The sequence below is a fragment of the Hirundo rustica genome, chromosome 25, assembly GCF_015227805.2.
Source record: "Hirundo rustica isolate bHirRus1 chromosome 25, bHirRus1.pri.v3, whole genome shotgun sequence".
NCBI classification, from domain to species: Eukaryota; Metazoa; Chordata; class Aves; order Passeriformes; family Hirundinidae; genus Hirundo; species Hirundo rustica.
In genome coordinates, this window is record NC_053474.1 from 3,891,195 (window position 1) to 3,909,892 (window position 18,698).

The 18,698-nt window shown below is 59.9% G+C and overlaps 1 protein-coding gene across 1 annotated transcript; it reads left to right on the forward strand.

Moving 5' to 3' along the window:
• The first annotated feature begins 5,359 nt into the window (after positions 1–5,359).
• TENT5B (terminal nucleotidyltransferase 5B) lies at positions 5,360–12,310 on the forward strand. Its single transcript, XM_040086404.2, has 2 exons — positions 5,360–5,763; positions 9,565–12,310. The coding sequence occupies exons 1-2, from the start codon at positions 5,584–5,586 to the stop codon at positions 10,582–10,584; spliced, it is 1,200 nt and encodes a 399-aa protein (XP_039942338.1). The 5' UTR covers positions 5,360–5,583; the 3' UTR covers positions 10,585–12,310.
• The last annotated feature ends 6,388 nt before the right edge of the window (positions 12,311–18,698 follow it).

Genomic DNA, 18,698 nt, shown 5'->3' on the forward strand with positions numbered 1-18,698 from the left:
CGTCCTGGGTTTCCCCAGGAGCTGAGGCTGGAGCTGAGCCCTCACAGAGGAGCCGATTCCCATCAGCATCCCAGGACTGCAGAGAGGGAAGAGGCTCAAGGCAACCCCTGGATGAGGAGCGGCACCACAACCCGAACATCCCCCAGGATCCACCTTGCAGCCTCAGCAGGACTCCCCCCTGCAGGGCCAGGGGAGCCCCTGGCTTTGGGGAATCACAACGGGAATGTGTCCGTGCCTGCAAATTACAGCCGGGAGCCGCCGCAGCCCCCGGGCATCCAGCAGCGCGTCAGAGCTCGCGTCGCTCACCTGCCCAAAATACCTGAACCCCAGGGTGCCCCTGGCCTGGGGCAGGACTCGGCTGGGTCACCCCACCGCAGGGGTGACTCCAGGGGTCCCTGGGCAGGATGAGGTGGCCCGGGATGTGGGGCAGGCGGTGCCAGTTTGGTGGGTGCCACCCTTGCAGCCCACGCAGGGTCTGGGGCAGTTTGTCCCCAGGGCAGAGGGACACCGAAACAGGAGGCTTTGGCAGGAACAGGCGAAGCCAGGCCACGGCTCCATCCTCACTGGGGGAGAGCAGCGGCTTTGCCATCCCAGCTGCAGGGCTGGGAGCACGAGAGGCGCGGGGCTCTGCCCGCCCCGGGCACGGAGGGAGCAGCAGGAGCGCTGGGCAGTGCCCGGGGTAACTCACCTGCGCACGTGCTGGGGAGCATCACCTGCAGCCTGATTTCAGTCATGCCTTTAGAGCGAGAACTCCCCAAACCCAGGCATTTCCAGGATATTCTTGCTTCTGTCTCAAAGGGTGAGTAATTTTTTTAATGAGGGAGGACTAATGATCCCTCCAGGCCTGGGCTGTCACGGCTGAGCCACTGCCAAAGCACACGCAGTGCTGGGCCGGGGGGTGGACGTGCCCCAGCGTGTCCCCCCTGGCCCCACGGTGATGTCTGTTCCTGGTGTGTGCCCCCCCTGCTCCTTATCCCCCTGTCTGCCCCAAAGCATGTTTGGACCTTGGTGGTGGCACCAAGGGGCTCTGAGCAGGTTGACCTTGTGTTCCATGGTGTTCATGCCCCTTCCACAGCCCCCATCCATGAGGGTTAAAGGTCTGCAGCAGCAGGAGGCTACCCCAGCCAGGAGGTGGGCTTTCCTGTGCCTCAGTTTCCCTCTGGTCCAGCACGAAGCCTGGGGTGCAGCGGGCGGCAGGAGGGGAGTGACAGTCCCTGTGGCCCCAGCAAGGACGGAGAGCCCTCAAAACACCTGTGAAATGACTCCCCAAGTCACCAACTCCATGCTCGGCAGCCTCCAAGGCAGAGCTCCCGGCTTTCCCAAGAGCAGCGGCCGGCCCAGCGATGGGCCAGGGTGTCCTGGAGCTGCCACCACCCACAGCTGCGCTCAGCTGTCACCCGGGGCCCAAAATCCCAAAGCAAAGGGAGCGCCCTGCTCCCTGCCAGGCCCAAATTAGTGGCGCTGGGATGGGTCATCCCCTGCCACGGCTGTAGAGGCACAAGTCAGGACAAGAAAAACTGCACGTGGCATCACCGGGAAGCCACCGAGCCCGGGGACACACAGGTCATGCTACCAGGGGACAGGGATGTCCCCAGCCAGTGGCACCCCGGGGGAGATTCAAGGGGGGGCCACATCAGTGCTGGGGCCACGTTGTTGCTGTGTCCCTGTCCCCACAGCCTGGCGGTGCCGTGTCCCCCCCACTCCCCGGGCAGCATTTTGCAGCAGCCGGGGGAGGTGACAGGTGCCATTCCCCAGCTCTGTGTCACCTGCAGTAATGACACCCTGCGCTCCCTTTCATCTCAGGGCCTCCCGGGTGGCCCCTCTCATTGCTCATCATCCCTTCCAGGATGGGATGTGGCCGAGCCTGGGGGTCCAGGCTGGTGACACAGGGACCCCAAACTGCGTCCCCACATCCCCTCGCGCCGTGCAGTGGGTGCTCACAACGCCCCTCGTGCCAAATCCAACCTTGCTGTGGTCAGCACGGGGAAAACTCCTCTTTGGGCGACTTGCAGCCCCCACAGCAGCCGATGGCACTGCCCCAGGAGCACGGGTGACCAGCGAGCGGCAGTGGCACCTCTGGGATGGGCCGTGTGGCAGCGAGCGGGGCTGGACAGTGAACTCCAGTGACTGGGAGGTGTCCAGGAACTGTGTTTGCCGAGGGAGGATTTGGACACGGCCGCGGGGAAGGACTCCACCTCCTAAACCCACAGCGGGCACGTGGACACGGGCATGTGCGTGGGGATGGCAGAGCGGGCGCGGGACAGCGGGTGTTCGCCCGGCCATGGCGCCTTTGGTGCGCGGGGGCACCTGGAATCCGCCTGGGGACGCTTTGTGTCTGCGTGGGGACAGCTCCGGCCGCGCGTGGGGCAGCGGCACACGGCGGGCGTGGAACGGGCAGTGCCCGCCCGGTGACAGCTGCTGCGGGCACGGGCACGGGGACAGCCCGGGACACGGCTGACGTGAGCGCGGCGGCGGAGGTGCCAGGGCGCTGCCGTGGGAGCGGGGAGCCGGGGATGCCCCCACCCCGACAGCAGCGCTGCTGCTCCCCCGGGGCGACGCTGCGTGACGTCGGTGGCTCCGGGAGCAGGGCTTGGTCCCTCCTGCTTGCTCAGGGAGTTGGCACACGCCCTGCTTAATGCCGAGTGGGACGGAGCCGGTCCCACGCGAGTCACGGAGTCCCCGAGGTGTCTTCACCTCCGGGCTGAAGAGACTTTCACCCACTGCCCCACTCCCGCAGCTCCTGCAGCTGCTTCGCCCCGGTTCCACCACTGACCGGCCCAGCGCGGGCACAGGGGCTGCCAAAGGTCCCCAGCGCCCCCCGAGGGGCTCAGCTCAGGTGGAGAGGGGGGGTCCCATCTCTGCCCCCCTCTTTCCCGTGCCCCCGGCCGTGGAGTGTCCCCGCTCCGCCCCACGCACACGCGTTCCTGCCCCACCCGCGCTGATTTCCCAGGGTTCGGGGCGGTGTCCATCGGGCAGCTCCGGGACGCTGCCAACCCCACATCCGTGGGGCGAGAGGGGTCACGGCATCCCGAGCCGCCGTCCCCCCGCCCAGCCCCTGTCCCACCCCCGTATCTCCAAAGGGGCTCTGCCACCCTCGTGCCACCCCCGGGAGGCAGGATCCGCCCGCGTTTCACCCCAAGACGATGATTGTTCCTTAATTGCCAACAAAACAAACGAATAAAGCCCGGGCTGGCCCTTGCTGAGCTGGAAGGAAACGGCCCGGGTGCCATTCCCAGCGCCGGGTTCGCTGCCCGCGGCTCTTTGGGATAATCGTTTGGTGATGGATGTTAACGAGCGGCTCAGCCAGTCCGGCCGGAGCGCGTCAGCTCTTTCCAGTGGGCCGAGGTTTTCTCCGCAGCCAGCAGCACTTCTCTCCCCTTCGGGCAGCACCAGGGTCCATCTCGGCTCATCCCAGAAGGATGGAACCACATCTGGATCCTGCCCCACTGCCCTAGGCTGTGCCAGCTTGGGAGTGCCCCAGGCCCCGCGGCCATGGGGTGCTCAGCCCCCACTTTCCTCCTGCTGAATCCCCCTGCCTGGATAGATCGATGGATCCTGATCCCTAAAGCCGTCTGGCCTCTCAGCTTCTTGGGAAACCCTTCCTGATCCAGCTTTTCTGCCAGCAACATCAACGCGGTTTTGCAATGAGAGGCAGCTGCCTGATGTTTTAATCGAGTTCCTTGGAAAATCACTTTCCAGCAGAGCTCCCCTTGTCCTGTGCCCCTGTTCGGAGCCTCACGGGGAGCACCCAGGAGCAGCTTTTAACCCCGATGGAGAAGCCTGGTGGAGTCACACAGCGACACAGGCAGAAGCCAGGGAGAGAAACACCACAGCAGGAGGAGCATCCCACAGGGGGACCCCGGCAGAGGGGACTCCAGCCCCCCTGGGAGCCCCTCTGGCTGTTGGGGAATGGAGAGGATTTCAGAGGGATCAGGGCTCAGGACACCCCTTCCCTTCTGTCACCTCCGAGCCCAGCTGTGGATGCTCCCGAACACCCCAATTCCTTCAGCTCCTCTTTCTGCAGCCAGCTCCAGCTTCCAGCAGCAAACCCTCGGGATGTGGCAGAGGCCTTGGCTCCCAAGACAGTCTTTGCATCTTGTAACGCCTCTGCAGTGCCTTCCCTGAGGTGGAAAGTCCCAAGGTGGATGTCTGGGAGTTTTCAGGGGACTTCTTGCAATAAAACCCCGTGAGGGTGTAAAAATAAATCCGCACTGGCTCATGTCCCAGTGGGGCTCATGGCTCCTAAAGATGGATCCCAGCTCCAAGCAGGAACCGAGGAAATGGGAGTGGCCACCGCAGGTGTGGAGCTGGAGCTGTTCCGTGCATCCCCGGGACCTCGGGGCACCAGCTCAGCAGGGAAATGTCTGCAGGGTGAAACGCTGCCGAGAAATGAGCACTGCACAGGGACGGGAGTCGCTGGGATGGAAAGAGGTGGGTGGCCAGAGGCCGGGAACATGTCTGGCTCCAGGAGGAGGTGGTGGCTCAGCTGAGAGCTGGGCCATGCTCTGGATTTAGGGGCTGAGCTCCTGGAGCTCCATCACGCCAGGGTGTGACCCTTTGTCTCCTGGGTGTCAGTGCTGGCACATGGGGGCCCTGGGGACTCTGTTGTCCAGGGACTGGTGCCTGGGGGAGCCAGGGGACACTGAGCTGTGGACTGGCAGGCCATGGGGTATCTATGGGATGTCAGACCGTGGGTCATCACTCCAGGGAGAATCAACGGGGTGCTGGCCTGTGGACCCTCGACAGGCATCAATGGAGCATCAGATCACAGGGATCAGTGGGGCACCAGGGGGTAAATGGAGCATCACTGGGGCATCAGATCACGGGGATCAGTGGGCATCGATGGGGTATCAGTGGGATATCAAAGGGCATCATGGGGCATCAATGGGATTATCAGTGGGATACCAAAGGGCACCGACGGCGTACCAAAGGGCATCATGGGGCACCGAGGGGCACCAAGGGGACACCGAAGGGCACCGGTGTGGCATGGGTGTGACTCAGCGGGGCACCGAGGACACCCCCGCGGCACCGCAGGGTCCCCGAGGCCACCGGGGCCGGGCCGGGCGCGCGCCGCTCCCGCCAATCACGGCCGGGATTCCCGCGCGCAGAGGGGGCGTGGCTTCTCCCGCCCCTCCCCGCCTCTCGCCCCGCCCCTCTCCCCGCCCCTTTCCCCTCAGCTCGGCTCCCATTGGCCGCGGTCCAGCCGCGCTCCGCCCCCTCTGCCCGGGCTCGGGTCGGGATTAGCGGAGGGCCAGGCCAATGGGGCGCGGCGCGGGGCTATATAAGACGCGGCGGGGCGCGGGCGGGCGCAGCGCTCGGCGGAGCCGGTGGCGGGCGGGGGGCGGCCGGGGCCGGTTCTGTGCGAGTCCCTGCGGGCACCGACCGCGCTCCCGCCGCGCCCCGCACAGCCGCCCCTCGCCGGCGCCACTCGGGGGGGGCTGTTTTTGTTTTGTTGGTTTTTTTTTTTTCCTCCCCCTCTCCCCCCCATTTTTAAATTTTCCTCCCGCTTTCCCTCCGCTCCCGGCACTTCCGGCTGGTTTCCCGGCGGTTTCCGGGTGAGCGACTCCTTTGGCGGCGGGGGCGATGCTGGAGGCGGCGGCGGCGGGGGCCGCTCCGGGCGGCGCGGAGCAACGCGGGAGCCGCTTCAGCGTCCTGACGTGGGAGCAGGTGCAGCGCCTGGACCAGATCCTGGGGGAGGCCGTGCCCATCCACGGCCGCGGCAACTTCCCCACGCTGTCGGTGCGGCCGCGCACCATCGTGCAGGTGAGCGCGGGGGCTGCGGGCAGCGCTCCGCCGCCCCGCTGGACTCTGCCCCGCTCCGCCGGGGGGGGTCAGGGAGAAAATAAAAGTGCTGAGGCGGCGATAAGCGGCCCGGCGGGCCCCGAGCCAGCCCTGCCGGGCACCCTCGGCCTCCCCCCGCCTGCCCAGGGCAGAGCGGCCCGTGCGGGACCCCGGGGAGCGCAGAGCCGTTGAATGGATGGGGTTGGAGGGAACCTTAAAGATCGGGGAATCCCCTCAGCTGGAGGGGACCCACGGGAGTCCAGCCTTGGGGACACCCCCAGAAATCCCAGCGGATGTCTCAAAGCGTTGTCCAAATGCTGCCTGACTTCTGGCAGGCTTGGAATTCAGGGAAGGCGTCTCCTTCCAGCCCCCTGCCGTGGGCAGGGGTAGCCTCTGCTTGAGCAGGTTGCTCGAGTCCTGTCCAGCCTGGCCTGGTTGCTCCAGGGGGAGTTAAAAGTTTTGGGGGACTGGTCCCCATCATGCCGGAGGTGCTGTGTGCTCAGCTGGCCCCACTTGCCATTCCTAGGGGGGCTGGCCCCTGCCAACAGCCACAGCAGGAGCACCCAGAGCTGGAAGGACCCTCCTGAAAAGCTCACCCCATCCCTGGAGCTGCTGCAGCTTGTGCCATGGATCCTGCTTAGCCTCCTCCCCTCCTAGGTGTTTACTGCTCTTTTTGACTTAATTTGCTGCCCTAAAAAGCAGTGAGATGTGTGTGGCCAGGGCAAAAGTGGCTTTTTTTGGAGCTGCTTCCACGAAATGGCTTCGTGCTGGTGGACGTGTTGGGCTCGTGTTGGAAGAGGCAGAGTTATTAATTCAAAGGCCGGATCAAATGTCCGTGTCCTTTGATTTCTGGGCACCCCTGGCCGAATCCTCCAGAGCCTGCTCGAGACTTCAGCTTGTTCAAGAGCTCCTCTTAGTTTAACCATCGAGTAATAACTGTGTTTAATGTTAAACTAACAATGTAGCTCGAATGAGCTGATGCATATTCATATTTGGGAGGCGACTTCATTCCTCAGTAATGACTCATCAAATGTAAAATCGGGCATGCTTGCTTCTAATTAAAAAGCCTATTCACCGTGCTAAGACCCAACTGGCTTTCACAATAACCGGGATTTTGGAGCCTTAGCTGCTTGAGAAATAGTTAGAGTTAAGCCTGGGAGATGGAAAGGTGACATTTGAAAGGCTGGTTTGTAGTTCCTCGAGGTCCTGCCGCATCTGTTGGGGCAGAAGATTTCGGATTTCGGCTGCTCGAGCTTGGAGCTGGATGACAGAGGAGAGCTGCAGGCAGCACGCTGCCCTGGGCTGGAGCAGCATCAAATATTGCAGCAGTTCCTCCTGCCTGGCCCCGCGGAGCTGCGGCCATCCGGTGTCGGGGCTGCCCAAAAGGATGCAGCCAGCAGCTTCAAACACGGCCTGAGTGAGGGCTGTAATTGTGCCCGGCCGTGCTGGCAGACCCTGTGTTTAGGGCTGACTAAGCTGGAACAAGTAACCCAAAAGGCAGTTATTTATCCTGTTGTTGTTGTTGTGGGAGGTGGGAAGCGGCAGGTCAGGACGCAGCAGGATTTGCTCCTGCCTGGCTGTCACAGTCAATTATCCCAACCACACGGAAGGTGAGCTGCTGTTTTGGGAAGCAGGTCAGCAGCTGCCTAACCCTGGAAATATCCAACCCTCTGGGGGAAAATGCAGCCCTGAACCCACTGCCTGCAGCCAGCGGGGACGAGCTCCAGGTGGAGGTTGGTGGGTGGAAGCTCCCGGGGAATGGCAAAGTGCTCTGCTCCCTGCTGCTGTGCCAGGCTGGAGATTTCTGGGATGATTTGGGACAGTACTGACTTGAGCAATTGGGGTTTTCCCTGTTTTCTGAATGTATCTCACACAGGCAGACCTGGGGAAGCTCAAGTAAGCTTGGAGCTGATGGGTCTGGAATGCTGCAGGTCCTGAGCCCTGCCCAGAAAGGGGTTAAGCAGATGTTCTTCGGGGTTAGGAAATTAATCTGGAGCGAGATCTTCTCCGAGCACCGGGCCCAGCTCTGCATCTAACACTTAGTGACCTATATCTTGTCTGTCTAAGCCTGAGAGCGCAGAACTCTAACTCCACGAGCAGTGCTGGAGCCGTGCCCCGGGTGAGTGACTCCAGCTGGCAGCAGGCGCAGGCCAGGAGCTCCCCTGGGTCGCCCGTGTGATGTTTGTTCAATTTGGGGCAATAACCCCGTGTGCCTTCTAGGAGCGGATTAATTTTTTCGAACTATCTGCCTTGGAAAACAGCTTCTTTCGCTGGCTCTGTGCTGGTGGCACCTGGGGCTCCCGGTGGTGAATAGTTCCCTGGTTAACTGTTCCCTGACATGTGACTGTCACCACTGGCCTGGCGAGGAGCCCGGCTGCGTTTCCAGCAGGAGCAGGGGTGGCTCATGTCAGGGGGAGAAGGGAAGCACCAGCAGGGAAGCTGCCTCCTGAGCCTTGGCAACCTCCCAGGTGTGAGAACGTCAGTGGGTTTGCTCTGGGATGTTTTTGGGAAGGCGGCAGAACTTGCTGGCGGGTCTGGGCTGTGATGAGGGTTTCGTGCTGCCCTCCCTGACCTTTCGTGTGTTCGTCCTTCCAAACCATCGGAGGGGCAGTTTTACTGCTCAGGCCCTTGGCAGCCAAGAGGGTTTGGCCCTTGTGCTACAGCTTTGAATTGAAGTTCACGTTTTGGGCAGCCAAACTGCAGCGTCTGTGGGGCCTCTCAGACTAGGGCAGGTTCACAGGGCCGAAGGGCCCGGTCAGACTGGCTCCTGGTGATCCCATTTGTCCATTTGTGTCCCAAAGCTCTTTCAAGCCATGGCCTTGCTCTGCGCTGGCTGCTTGGGACTCCCAGGGAAATGGGAAATGGCTGGAGGGGAACACGAAAGCAGGACGAGGGGTGGGAAGAGCTTCTGCTGGAAGGTGCAAACCTAATCTTCCTGGGATCTTTGAGCCGAGTTAAACTCGAATTATAAGCTGGTGTCCAGATAGTTTATTTTATGGTCTTGGGGGTTATTTTAGCCTCCTGCCTGTTAAGTAATCGGGCAGGTGATTCAGCTGTCCTGTAAATGAACAAAGCTTTGGAGGGGCTGCTGGGTGTGCCAGGACTGAGCAGGCAGCATTAAAATCACCAGAGTAACACCCGTAAGATGAAAGCTGCCTCTTGTGCTTGATAGCACGCCAAGCTCAGCACGAAGCTCTGACACACTGGAAATTGTTAGGATACACTTACTAGTTGGGACATGAACTTGCATACGCCTGGCTGGGGCTTTTGAGCCACTCTGGCATCTTGATTTGCCTTTAATGAATCTTGACAGGCCCAGGGGATGGCTAAAAGGAGCGAGCCACCCTGATTAATTCCACGGGGACTTCTGCAGACTGTGCTGTCACCTCCTGTTTGGGGTCACTTTGGGGTCGGCTGCTCTTGGCTTGGTCGCTGGAGCTGGGAGGGGATGAAGAGGGCAGAGACCACCCCAGAAAACGGGGTCAGGAAGCGTCTCCAGGTCAGTGTGGGGAAGGCAGGGAGAGCAGACACCGCACTGGCAGCAGAAGAGCTGATCCTGTGCAGTCAGATCTCTAATGCCGGGGAGTAAGTAAAGGAGAGCCACCCCCAGCTGCTGGCAGGACTTGGGATCCTTTCCAAAGCGACCTATTTCCAGTGGATTAGCTTTTTATTTTACTGCCTTGCACCAGAGTGACCCATAGAAGCACCGGGAGTGAATCCTGCTGTCCCCGGGCTGCTCCGAGAATTCCCTCTTGCCTCTCACTGTCTCTGTCTCTGTCCCAGGTTGTCCGTAGCCGTCTGGAGAAGAAAGGAATCACAGTCCACAACGTCAGGCTGAATGGCTCAGCAGCCAGCCACGTCCTGCACCAGGACAGCGGCTTGGGCTACAAGGACCTGGACCTCATTTTCGGGGTGGATCTGAAGACCGAAGACGTTTTCCAGTTGGTTAAAGACGTGGTCATGGATTGCCTGCTCGACTTCCTCCCCGAAGGCGTCAACAAGGACAAGATCACGCCCATGACGCTGAAGGAGGCCTATGTGCAGAAGCTGGTGAAGGTGTGCAACGAGACCGACCGCTGGAGCCTCATCTCGCTCTCCAACAACAGCGGCAAGAACGTGGAGCTCAAGTTCGTGGACTCTCTGCGGCGCCAGTTCGAGTTCAGCGTGGACTCCTTCCAGATCATCCTGGACTCGCTGCTGCTCTTCGGGGAGTGCTCGGAGAACCCCATGGCCGAGAACTTCCACCCCACGGTCACCGGGGAGAGCATGTACGGGGACTTCGAGGAGGCCATGGAGCACCTGCGCAGCCGCGTCATCGCCACCAGGAACCCCGAGGAGATCCGCGGCGGGGGGCTCCTCAAGTACTGCAACCTCCTGGTCAGGGGCTTCAAGCCCAAGTCGGAGGTGGATATGAAGGCGCTGCAGAGGTACATGTGCTCCAGGTTTTTCATAGACTTCTCTGACATCGGCGAGCAGCTGAGGAAGCTGGAGTGTTACCTGCAGAGCCACTTTGTGGGCATGGAGAGCAACAGATATGACTATTTGATGACCCTGCACAGGGTGGTCAACGAGAGCACGGTCTGCCTCATGGGACACGAGAGGAGGCAGACCCTGAACCTCATTGCCATGCTGGCTGTGAGGGTCCTGGCTGAGCAGAACATCATCCCCACCGTCACAAACGTTACCTGCTACTACCAGCCAGCCCCTTATGTCAGTGAAATAAACTTCAACTACTACGTGACCCACGTGCAGCCCTTCCTGCCTTGCAATCAGTCTTACCCCACGTGGCTTCCCTGTAACTGAGCCAGGACGAGCTCCAGGGTCTGTCCTCCAAGGTATTTCCTTGCCTTGGGGGGTGGTGGGTGGGGAGCGGGGGAGCAAAATAAAACCGACCGACCTTCCTAGGACTGCAACGAAAGGAAAACTTCCTGGACTCTTGCTCGAGCGTCTCGTTCCTGGGGTTGTTGGAACGAGACTTGTCTGCTGTACACTGTGATGGGAAGTGCAGTGTTCCGGAAACGACTCCCGATGGGATTGTGGAGGCAGTGGGGTGGGTGGGGGTGTGTGAGGGGAGACTGTAGAATTACGCTAAGGTAGAGCTGCACTGCCCTGAAATGGATCTGAATTGTGGTGGTTTGTATTTTTTTTTTGTTGTTTTTTTTTTGGGGGGGGGGGTTGTTTTGGTTTTTTTTTTTTGTTGTTTTGTTTTTTTGTTTTGTTTTTTTTTTAGTGCAGGAGATGTTATGGGTGTGCAAACTTGTGGTTTCTGCCGAGAGAAGCCAGAGTGGCTAATTCCTTTGAAGGACCAAAGAATCCTGTTTAAGTGCCTGTAACAATATAAACACAACTGTACTGTAAACCTATATTATTTTTTCGCAGGGCCTGACGGCCCAAAGCTTGAGTGGGGGAATGTCTGAAGAGGAAAATGTTTCTGTCGTGGGTGGGGAGGGTCTCAAGATCATTTCTTATCCTGGCTGAGGCCAGAGCAGGTTCTGTGTCTGGGCACGGCTTGCTGCCTGTGAAGGACCAGCAGGTGCAAAGAGCTGCCAAAGTGGGGCTGCAGGGCCCTGGGGGGATTGGAATGGCTCTGTGGAAATCCCAAAACTGGGAACCCTGGGGAGGGGGGGAAATGCTGTGCAGAGCTTGCTGGAGAAAAGGCGGCAGGGACCTACGCATGGATTTCTTCAAGCTCCCGAATCTGCAGTGCCAAAATATAGTTGAGTTCTTAAATGATGAGGCAGATGATTTGTCCAGGAGCCTGCCCCAGGCTGCCATACCTAATCCTGTATTTTCTAGGGGAATTTGAAATGCTGCTCTTCCGATTTCTCTTTTTTTTTTTCATTTTTGACATGCAGTGTGATTTTAATGCACAAAGCCAGAGGCCAGCTGGGCCATCGGGGAAGGTGAGGCCTGTCCCTTTGAAGCACAAACCATCCAGGTCACTGGTCAGTCATTTCCAGCTGTCGCTGTGTCCTCCAGGGAGGTGGACAGACCTCCTCCACACTGGAGATCATCCCTTGGGCAGGTCCTATCTCCAAAGCAGCCTATTCCCAGCTCTGTGAGCCACTGACAGCATTTGAAATTCATTCTCTAGCTAGAAATGGAGCCTGGGGGAGGAAAGGGGGGGTGGAGAAGTTAGTTGGCCTTAGGGAAAAAAAAAAAAAAAAAGTTATTTTTAAGCAGCCCCTCTCGTGTTTTGGGGGTTTGGCTCTCTCAGTCCCATGTGGCTTTGAAGCCGTTGGGTGTCCGGAGCGCCAAAGTTTTTCACGGAGGTGCCTGGATTGGCTGCCCGCAGGTTCTCGGATTTCAGTGTGCAGGGAGGGAGAGGCGGGCAGGCTGCAGGCATTCCCTAGGGATGCTGCTCCGGGAGCACCGCGGCTTCCTGGTGCTTCCTCCGAGGCTGACGGGCTCGAGTGTCTTTACTACTAACTCGTGGGATTTTTTTTTTTGGGGGGGGGGGTGTTTGTTTCGTTTTGGTTTTTTGTGACAAAACTGTAATAGCCGGGCAGATCGAAATAAAGACTAGATCCTTGGAATGTGCATAGCCAGATTGGTACCTTTTTTGGGGTAGGGGCGATGTGGACGGGGAGCAGGGGGTGGGGGTGGCTCCTGCAGCTGACCCGAGCTAGCCCAGCTGGAATTGGCCCGGCTGGGGAGCGGCACTGGGCTCACTGCAGGTTTCTGCTGCCTCCCTGCAGCGCAGCTCTGCCTTCACGGCTCCGTGCCCAAACTCCCCAGAGCCTCTTCCCTGTGGTGGGAGCCCAGTTGAAGGGCTGCTTTTAGGAGCCTAGCTGTGCCTCTTCGAGGAAGGTGAGATTTTTGGGGTTTATTTTTTTCCCTTGCATTTTGAAGCGAGCGTAGATGCCGTGTAGCACGTTTCTTACAGGCTGCTCCTGCCCGCAGACACACTAAACTGAGGTTCCCTCCTTCCCTTTGAGATGTCCAAAAAGATCCCCTACGGCCAACAGGGCGATTTACCGTGGAGATTGCACTTTTGACTTATGGAGTGTGTGCGGGGGGACTCTTGTGAATGGTTTTGAACCTGAATTTTTCCAGACCTTGCAGTGATACTGTGCTGCCTCCTGTGAGGGGGGCAATTGGAAGATTCCAGTAGCTTGAATGGCACTTGATTTCTTTTTTTTTTTTTTTTTTTTTCATTGTTTTGTTTGTTTTAAATGTCTTTTTTTTTTCCTACACCTGTATCACTTGTCATGCGTTGGGCTTGACATAGACTCACTAGATTCTTTAGAATCTGTTACGAATAAATACAGTGTATTCAAATCTGTTGGATTATTTTTTATTTGCTTGTCCGTCTGGGTAGCGTGATGAGGAGATGACCTGACCCCGTTCCCACCAAAAACCAGGCTCAGAACCAGCTGGGCACCTCGAAAGGAGCGAGCTGAGATCCTGGATCTGAGTCTGGCCGGGTGCTCCCTCGGTCCAGAGCAGCTCTGTGGCTGTTGTCAGCTCACTCCTGCGCCTGAGGGAGGTTTGTTTTAAACATTCTTCTCTGGTGTTGTGCATTTTCCCTTTCCCTGGTGCTGGAGGGTGGCCCATGGGTGGGGGTGGCACTGGGACACCCTCCCTGCTGCTTTTCCAGGGCTTCCTTCCCTTCCCTGCGAGCCGCGGGAGGTGACTGCAGTAGCTGAGGTTTGGTTCTGCTGTGCGGCTGCCCCAGCTGCAGCGTGCTTCCTCCTGCAGAAGGAGCGGCTGCGGCGGGTCGATCTCCCTGGAGAAGCCGTGTGCTGCCGGCGCTCAGGCCAGATTCCCGTGGGATGCCGGGCGCAGCTCCTCCAGCCCTGGCCGCCCTCCAGCCCGAGATGAAGTTTCACTTCCCCCTGTCAAGCTCCAGGCAGTTCTGGTTCCACTGCAACAATGGAGCTGACGATGTGCCAGTCCCTCTTTGGGACAAACTCGCTGGCTCTGCGTCTCCAAATGTTTCGGTCCCGGGCCAAAGCCTCCCTCTGGCAGCAGGGCTGGGATGTTCTTGCTGGGCCGGCGCTTGTCAGAGTCCCTGTCCCCCTTGAGCACGCTCTGCCTTTTGCAGGGCTCGTTTGTCTCCGAACCTGCTGGGTTTAGAGATGTTTCCCTCTTTCTGGCACAAACCCAGCACCATCTCCTGCCTTTTCCAAGTGCGTCTCACGTATGGAAGCAGCTCTGAAGTGTCTCAGTCCCTCGGCTGTCTTCTGTGTGTGTGGCTGGTCCTGCTGCTGGTGAGTGGTGAATAAAAGCTGCCTCTGGATTTGTGACCCTGAGCAGAGCAACAAAAGCCCTGACAGAGTCGGCTGGGCATTGTTGGCGTGGATCAGGCCGTACAAAGGGATGTTGGTGGAAAGTGCTCGTTGTGATCAGAAAGGAGCTATCAATGTTTACAGCCGCGATTCCGAGCCCTCTTTTGTTAATTGTCAAATTAAAAAAAAAAAAAAAATACAACCCTATATATTTTCTCACAGCCTGTAGTCTGTCATTATTTTCCTCTTTGAGCAGAGGGGGTGATGGATAAATCAGGATCTGCCTGAGGGCTCTGGTGGGTGAAATTCAGGCTCTGGTGATGCTGCAGTGCTTCCCTCAGCCTTGGCTCCGAGGACAGGCGTGTGTGGGGTGGCTGTTCCTCTGGAGCAGCTGTCTATAAATACAATCCCTATCTTTAGCCCCGTGCTCTGGGCAGTGCCCAGCTCGCTGAGGGTGCTACAGCGCTGCACGTGCCCGCAGCACCGCTGCAGAGGCATCCAGAAGCACTCAGCCTTGCAGCAGCAGCGTCGCTCCTGGGGCCGGCCACGCCGCTTTTACAGCTGCAGCTTTTCCTCCTGGAAGGACACCTGGCCACGCTCCAAGCTCACTGAAACGGCAGGAATTTGTCTCGACTCCAGCATGCAAGAAGCATCTTGCTCCAACCCCGTTGCTTCCAGCCGTGCCTAATCCGCTGGCCCCGTGCCGACGGTGGCACCAGCTCCGTGCAGGCGGCTTGCTAGACCCAGCACGGCATTTAAATTTTATTTTAATCTCTCTCTTTAGCTTTTTCCTTGCAACGTGCCAGTGTTTCTCCCTGGCTGCCCTCCTCCTCGGCCCCGGGAGCAGTGGGGCAGCGCGGGTGTGAGGGCTGCTCTTGGAGCTGCTGCAGCAGCGGAGAACAGCCCGTGTCTGTGCGGCTGCTCTTGCCATTTATAGCTGCGTTCGGGGCTGCAGCGCGCGGCTCCTGGCGCTCCGGCGCCGCTGCCAAGCGCGGGACAAACGCTCCATTGATGTGCCCCTGCCCCGGAGGTTCCTCGCTCCCGGGACGGGGCTGAGCTGCCCAGGGATGGCACAGCCTCCCCTCGCCTGCTCTGAGCCCTGGGGGAAGGCTGAGGGTGAGAAATGTGCGGGGAATCTGTCGCTGGCTCTCCGATCTTATCTCCCGGCCCTGCTGCCTGACCTGGCGCAGGCTTCTCTGTTCCAAGCAGGGTTTGTGCTCCTGTCGGAATTGTGGAGTACCCTGGCTTGGGATGGAACCACAGGGATCATCAAGGACAACCCCAAGTGTGCTTCTGAGAGTTGTCCAGACTCTTCCTGAGCTCTGGCAGGCTTGATGCCATGACCCCTTCCCTGGGCCTGTTCAGTGCCCAGCCACCCTCTGTGTGTAGAACCTTTAAAATTTTGGGGGTTTTTTGTTTTTTGTTTTTGGGGGGTTTTTTTCCCCTCTGTACATGGAGCATTTGCTCTGTTCAGCTCCAAATACATGTTGCCACAGACTTTTTGGCTAACACCACCGTGATTTCCCTGACAACCACCTTCTGGAATCACCTCCGACTTCTTGGATCCAGCCCGGAACAGCTCAGGCATTCCCATCCCTTCTGAGCCATCACGAGAAGGGATCAGCTCCTGCAGAGCCTCTCGCCTGCTCCACAGCATTCCAGCTTCCCCCAAACTCCCAGCGTGCCGGGTGCCTGCTCATCCCTGCTCCTTGTCTCGGGAGGAACGAACCACACGTGGCCCAGCTGCTGCTGGGCTGGAAGCTGCTGTGGGTTTGCTGCTCCCTCAGCTGGGCGGATCCCCGAGCCCGGACACACATTCCAGCTTGTAGAAACACGACGGCTCTGACAAATTTGATTGAAATCCTCCGCTGGCATCCCGAGGTGTTCGGGGGAATGATTGACAGCCAGGGCAGAGGCGTTTCCCGAGGAAAGGAGGAAGAGAAATCAACGTGCCCTGTCACCTCGGGGTGTTGCACAACGGAGCCGTGAGACGGGCCAAGGACGGGCTGTCCTTGCTCCCCTGCACGTCCCACCGGGGGATTGGTGACATTCCCGGGAGGGACGAGGGCTGAGGGCTGGGACCGTGGCTCTGGAGGCTGGAGCGGCGCCCGGGGAGGCGCGGGGCGGTGTGAGATGCGTTATCTCTCTCCGCGCAGGTGTGAACTCGCATTTTTCGCTGCCGGCACAGAGCTGGCGTTTTTCAGCGCCAGCAGCTCGGTTCTGTCCCAGCGCCGCAGCCGCTCCCACCTCTCCCTCCGCTGCCAGGCGGGGACGGGATGGGGACGCGGCCCCGGCTGCTCGGGGTGGTTGATCCTTGCCCTCTCCACCACCACGGTGTGTTTGCTCTCCTTATCTCGCCACTATCGAAGCCCGGGCTCAGCGGGAGCAGTGTCACCCTGCCTTCAAAGGAGAAGCCAGCGCTCCCCGGGCTGTTTGTGTGGCCTATATTTTTGCCTTGTAATCCAAGGAGGGGTTGGAGGCACGGACACCCCTCCAGCCCTCCTCCCTTCCCCCCTAGCCGGCGTGGCTGGAACAGCTGATTACTTGAAGCATCCCTCTCCTAATATGCAATTAAAGGTGGCTTGGGCTGAAATCCCGGCTAAATCCGCGTGTCCGCGGCGTGACTCACCTAACCACTGCTCCCCTGGAGGATCCTGGATGCGTTCCTTTAAAGACTGGACAGAATGGTTGACATGCCACCCACCAGCCACCCTTTCCAAATGTCACCGGCCTAACGAGTTCAGCCGGTTTGTCCCTCTGCTCCTCCTTCCCCGCAGCCCTGGATGGTGCTGAGCGCTCAGGGTGTGATCCCCCTTCGCGGAGGGGTTTTTCTAGCGGGGCTCGGGAGGAAGCGGCCCCTCGAAAGACGCTGATCGGCCCGGGGGGTGTTCCAGCCGAGATCGGAGACTAAAACCCCCGAACTGCGGACGGAGGGAAGGCAGGACAGACACGGCCCTTCCCTGCGGCGACAGCGAGAGGGACGGCAGAGCTGGTGTCGCCTTCCCCGCAGCCGGGGCTGGGGAATGCGCCCTTCCAGGGGAGAAGGGAGCCTTTGAAGCCAAGCTGCTCATTTGGGGCAGGGCGCTGCTGTTCCGGCTCGTGCGGTGACGGTGCGGAGGGCACGGCGTGAGTAAGAGCATCCTCAGCACCACCCCACGTCACAGCTGAGCTCACCCCGGGAGCGGCCGGGGGCCCTCCGCCCCACTAATGCCCCGGGAAGCGGAGATGGACGGCATCGCTAATGGCGCTAATTGCCCGGTGGTTACTGAGCTGATGATTTGCTTTATCCAGGCAGGTTGAGTTGCCCCATCCGCCCCGAGGCCATCCCGGGTGTGCAGAGAGCCGGGAGAGACCGGGGGATGGAGGGAGAGCAGTTCTGGGAGCATGGAGGGATGCACAGCCCTGGGGGATGGAGGGAGAGCAGCCCTGGGGGATGGAGGGAGAGCACAGCCCTGGGAGATGGAGGGAGAGCACAGCCCTGGGGGATGGAGGGAGAGCAGCCCTGGGGGATGGAGGGAGAGCACAGCCCTGGGGGATGGAGGGAGAGCACAGCCCTGGGAGATGGAGGGAGAGCACAGCCCTGGGGGATGGAGGGAGAGCACAGCCCTGGGGGATGGAGGGAGAGCAGCCCTGGGGGATGGAGGGAGAGCACAGCCCTGGGAGATGGAGGGAGAGCAGCCCTGGGGGATGGAGGGAGAGCAGCCCTGGGGGATGGAGGGAGAGCACAGCCCTGGGAGATGGAGGGAGAGCAGTCCTGGGAGATGGAGGGAGAGCAGTCCTGGGGGATGGAGGGAGAGCACAGCCCTGGGGGATGGAGGGAGAGCACAGCCCTGGGGGATGGAGGGAGAGCACAGCCCTGGGAGATGGAGGGAGAGCACAGCCCTGGAGGAGGGTTTGGGTCTGTTGGTGGATGGGAAGCTCAGCAAGGCCTGGAAATGTGCGTTTGTAGCCCAGAAATCCAGCGGTGCCCCGGGGTCATCCCACAGCCCTGGCAGCAGGGGATGGAAGGGGGGATTGTGCCCCACTCAGGTGAGACCCCACCTGCAGAGCTGCCCCAGCCCTGGGCCCCCAACACCAGGAGGATGTGGAGCTGCTGGAGTGAACCCAGAGGGGCCAGGGAGACGCTCCAAGGGCTGGAGCCCCTCTGCTCTGGAGCCAGGTATTTGGGACAATGGCCTGGAGTTCCAGGACAAGGGGGAATGGCTTCAAACAGACAGAAGGTAGGGTTAGGTTGGGTATGAGGGATAAAGACTTCCCTGTGGGGGTCCCCTGGCAGCTCCAGCAGCTCCCACAGCCCCAGGTAAGCGCAAAACCGCTGGCAGCTGGGAAGATCCAGCTCCTGCCCCCAGGCCAGGTGATGGCAGATGCTGGTGGGTTTTAGGGGAGGCTCTCAGGGGTTTGGGTGCCAGGGCTCGGGTCTGTGGGCAGGCAGGGAGATGCTCGGCTCCCCAGTTTGGCGGCTCCTCACTCATCAGCACGTGGGTGGGAGGAAGGCTCATCCACAGCCGGCGCTCCCTAAACCTTGGAAAGCCGGGATTACCGGCATTATCCCCTAATTGAGGAAATCCCTCCTCTCATTAGCATCCCCGTCAGTAGCTGTTCCTTCTTCCTGCTCGGGTCGGGGCGTCCCCTCTGTTCCCCCACGCCCAGGACCTCTCCAAAGGCCCCACCAGCCCCGAGTGGGGC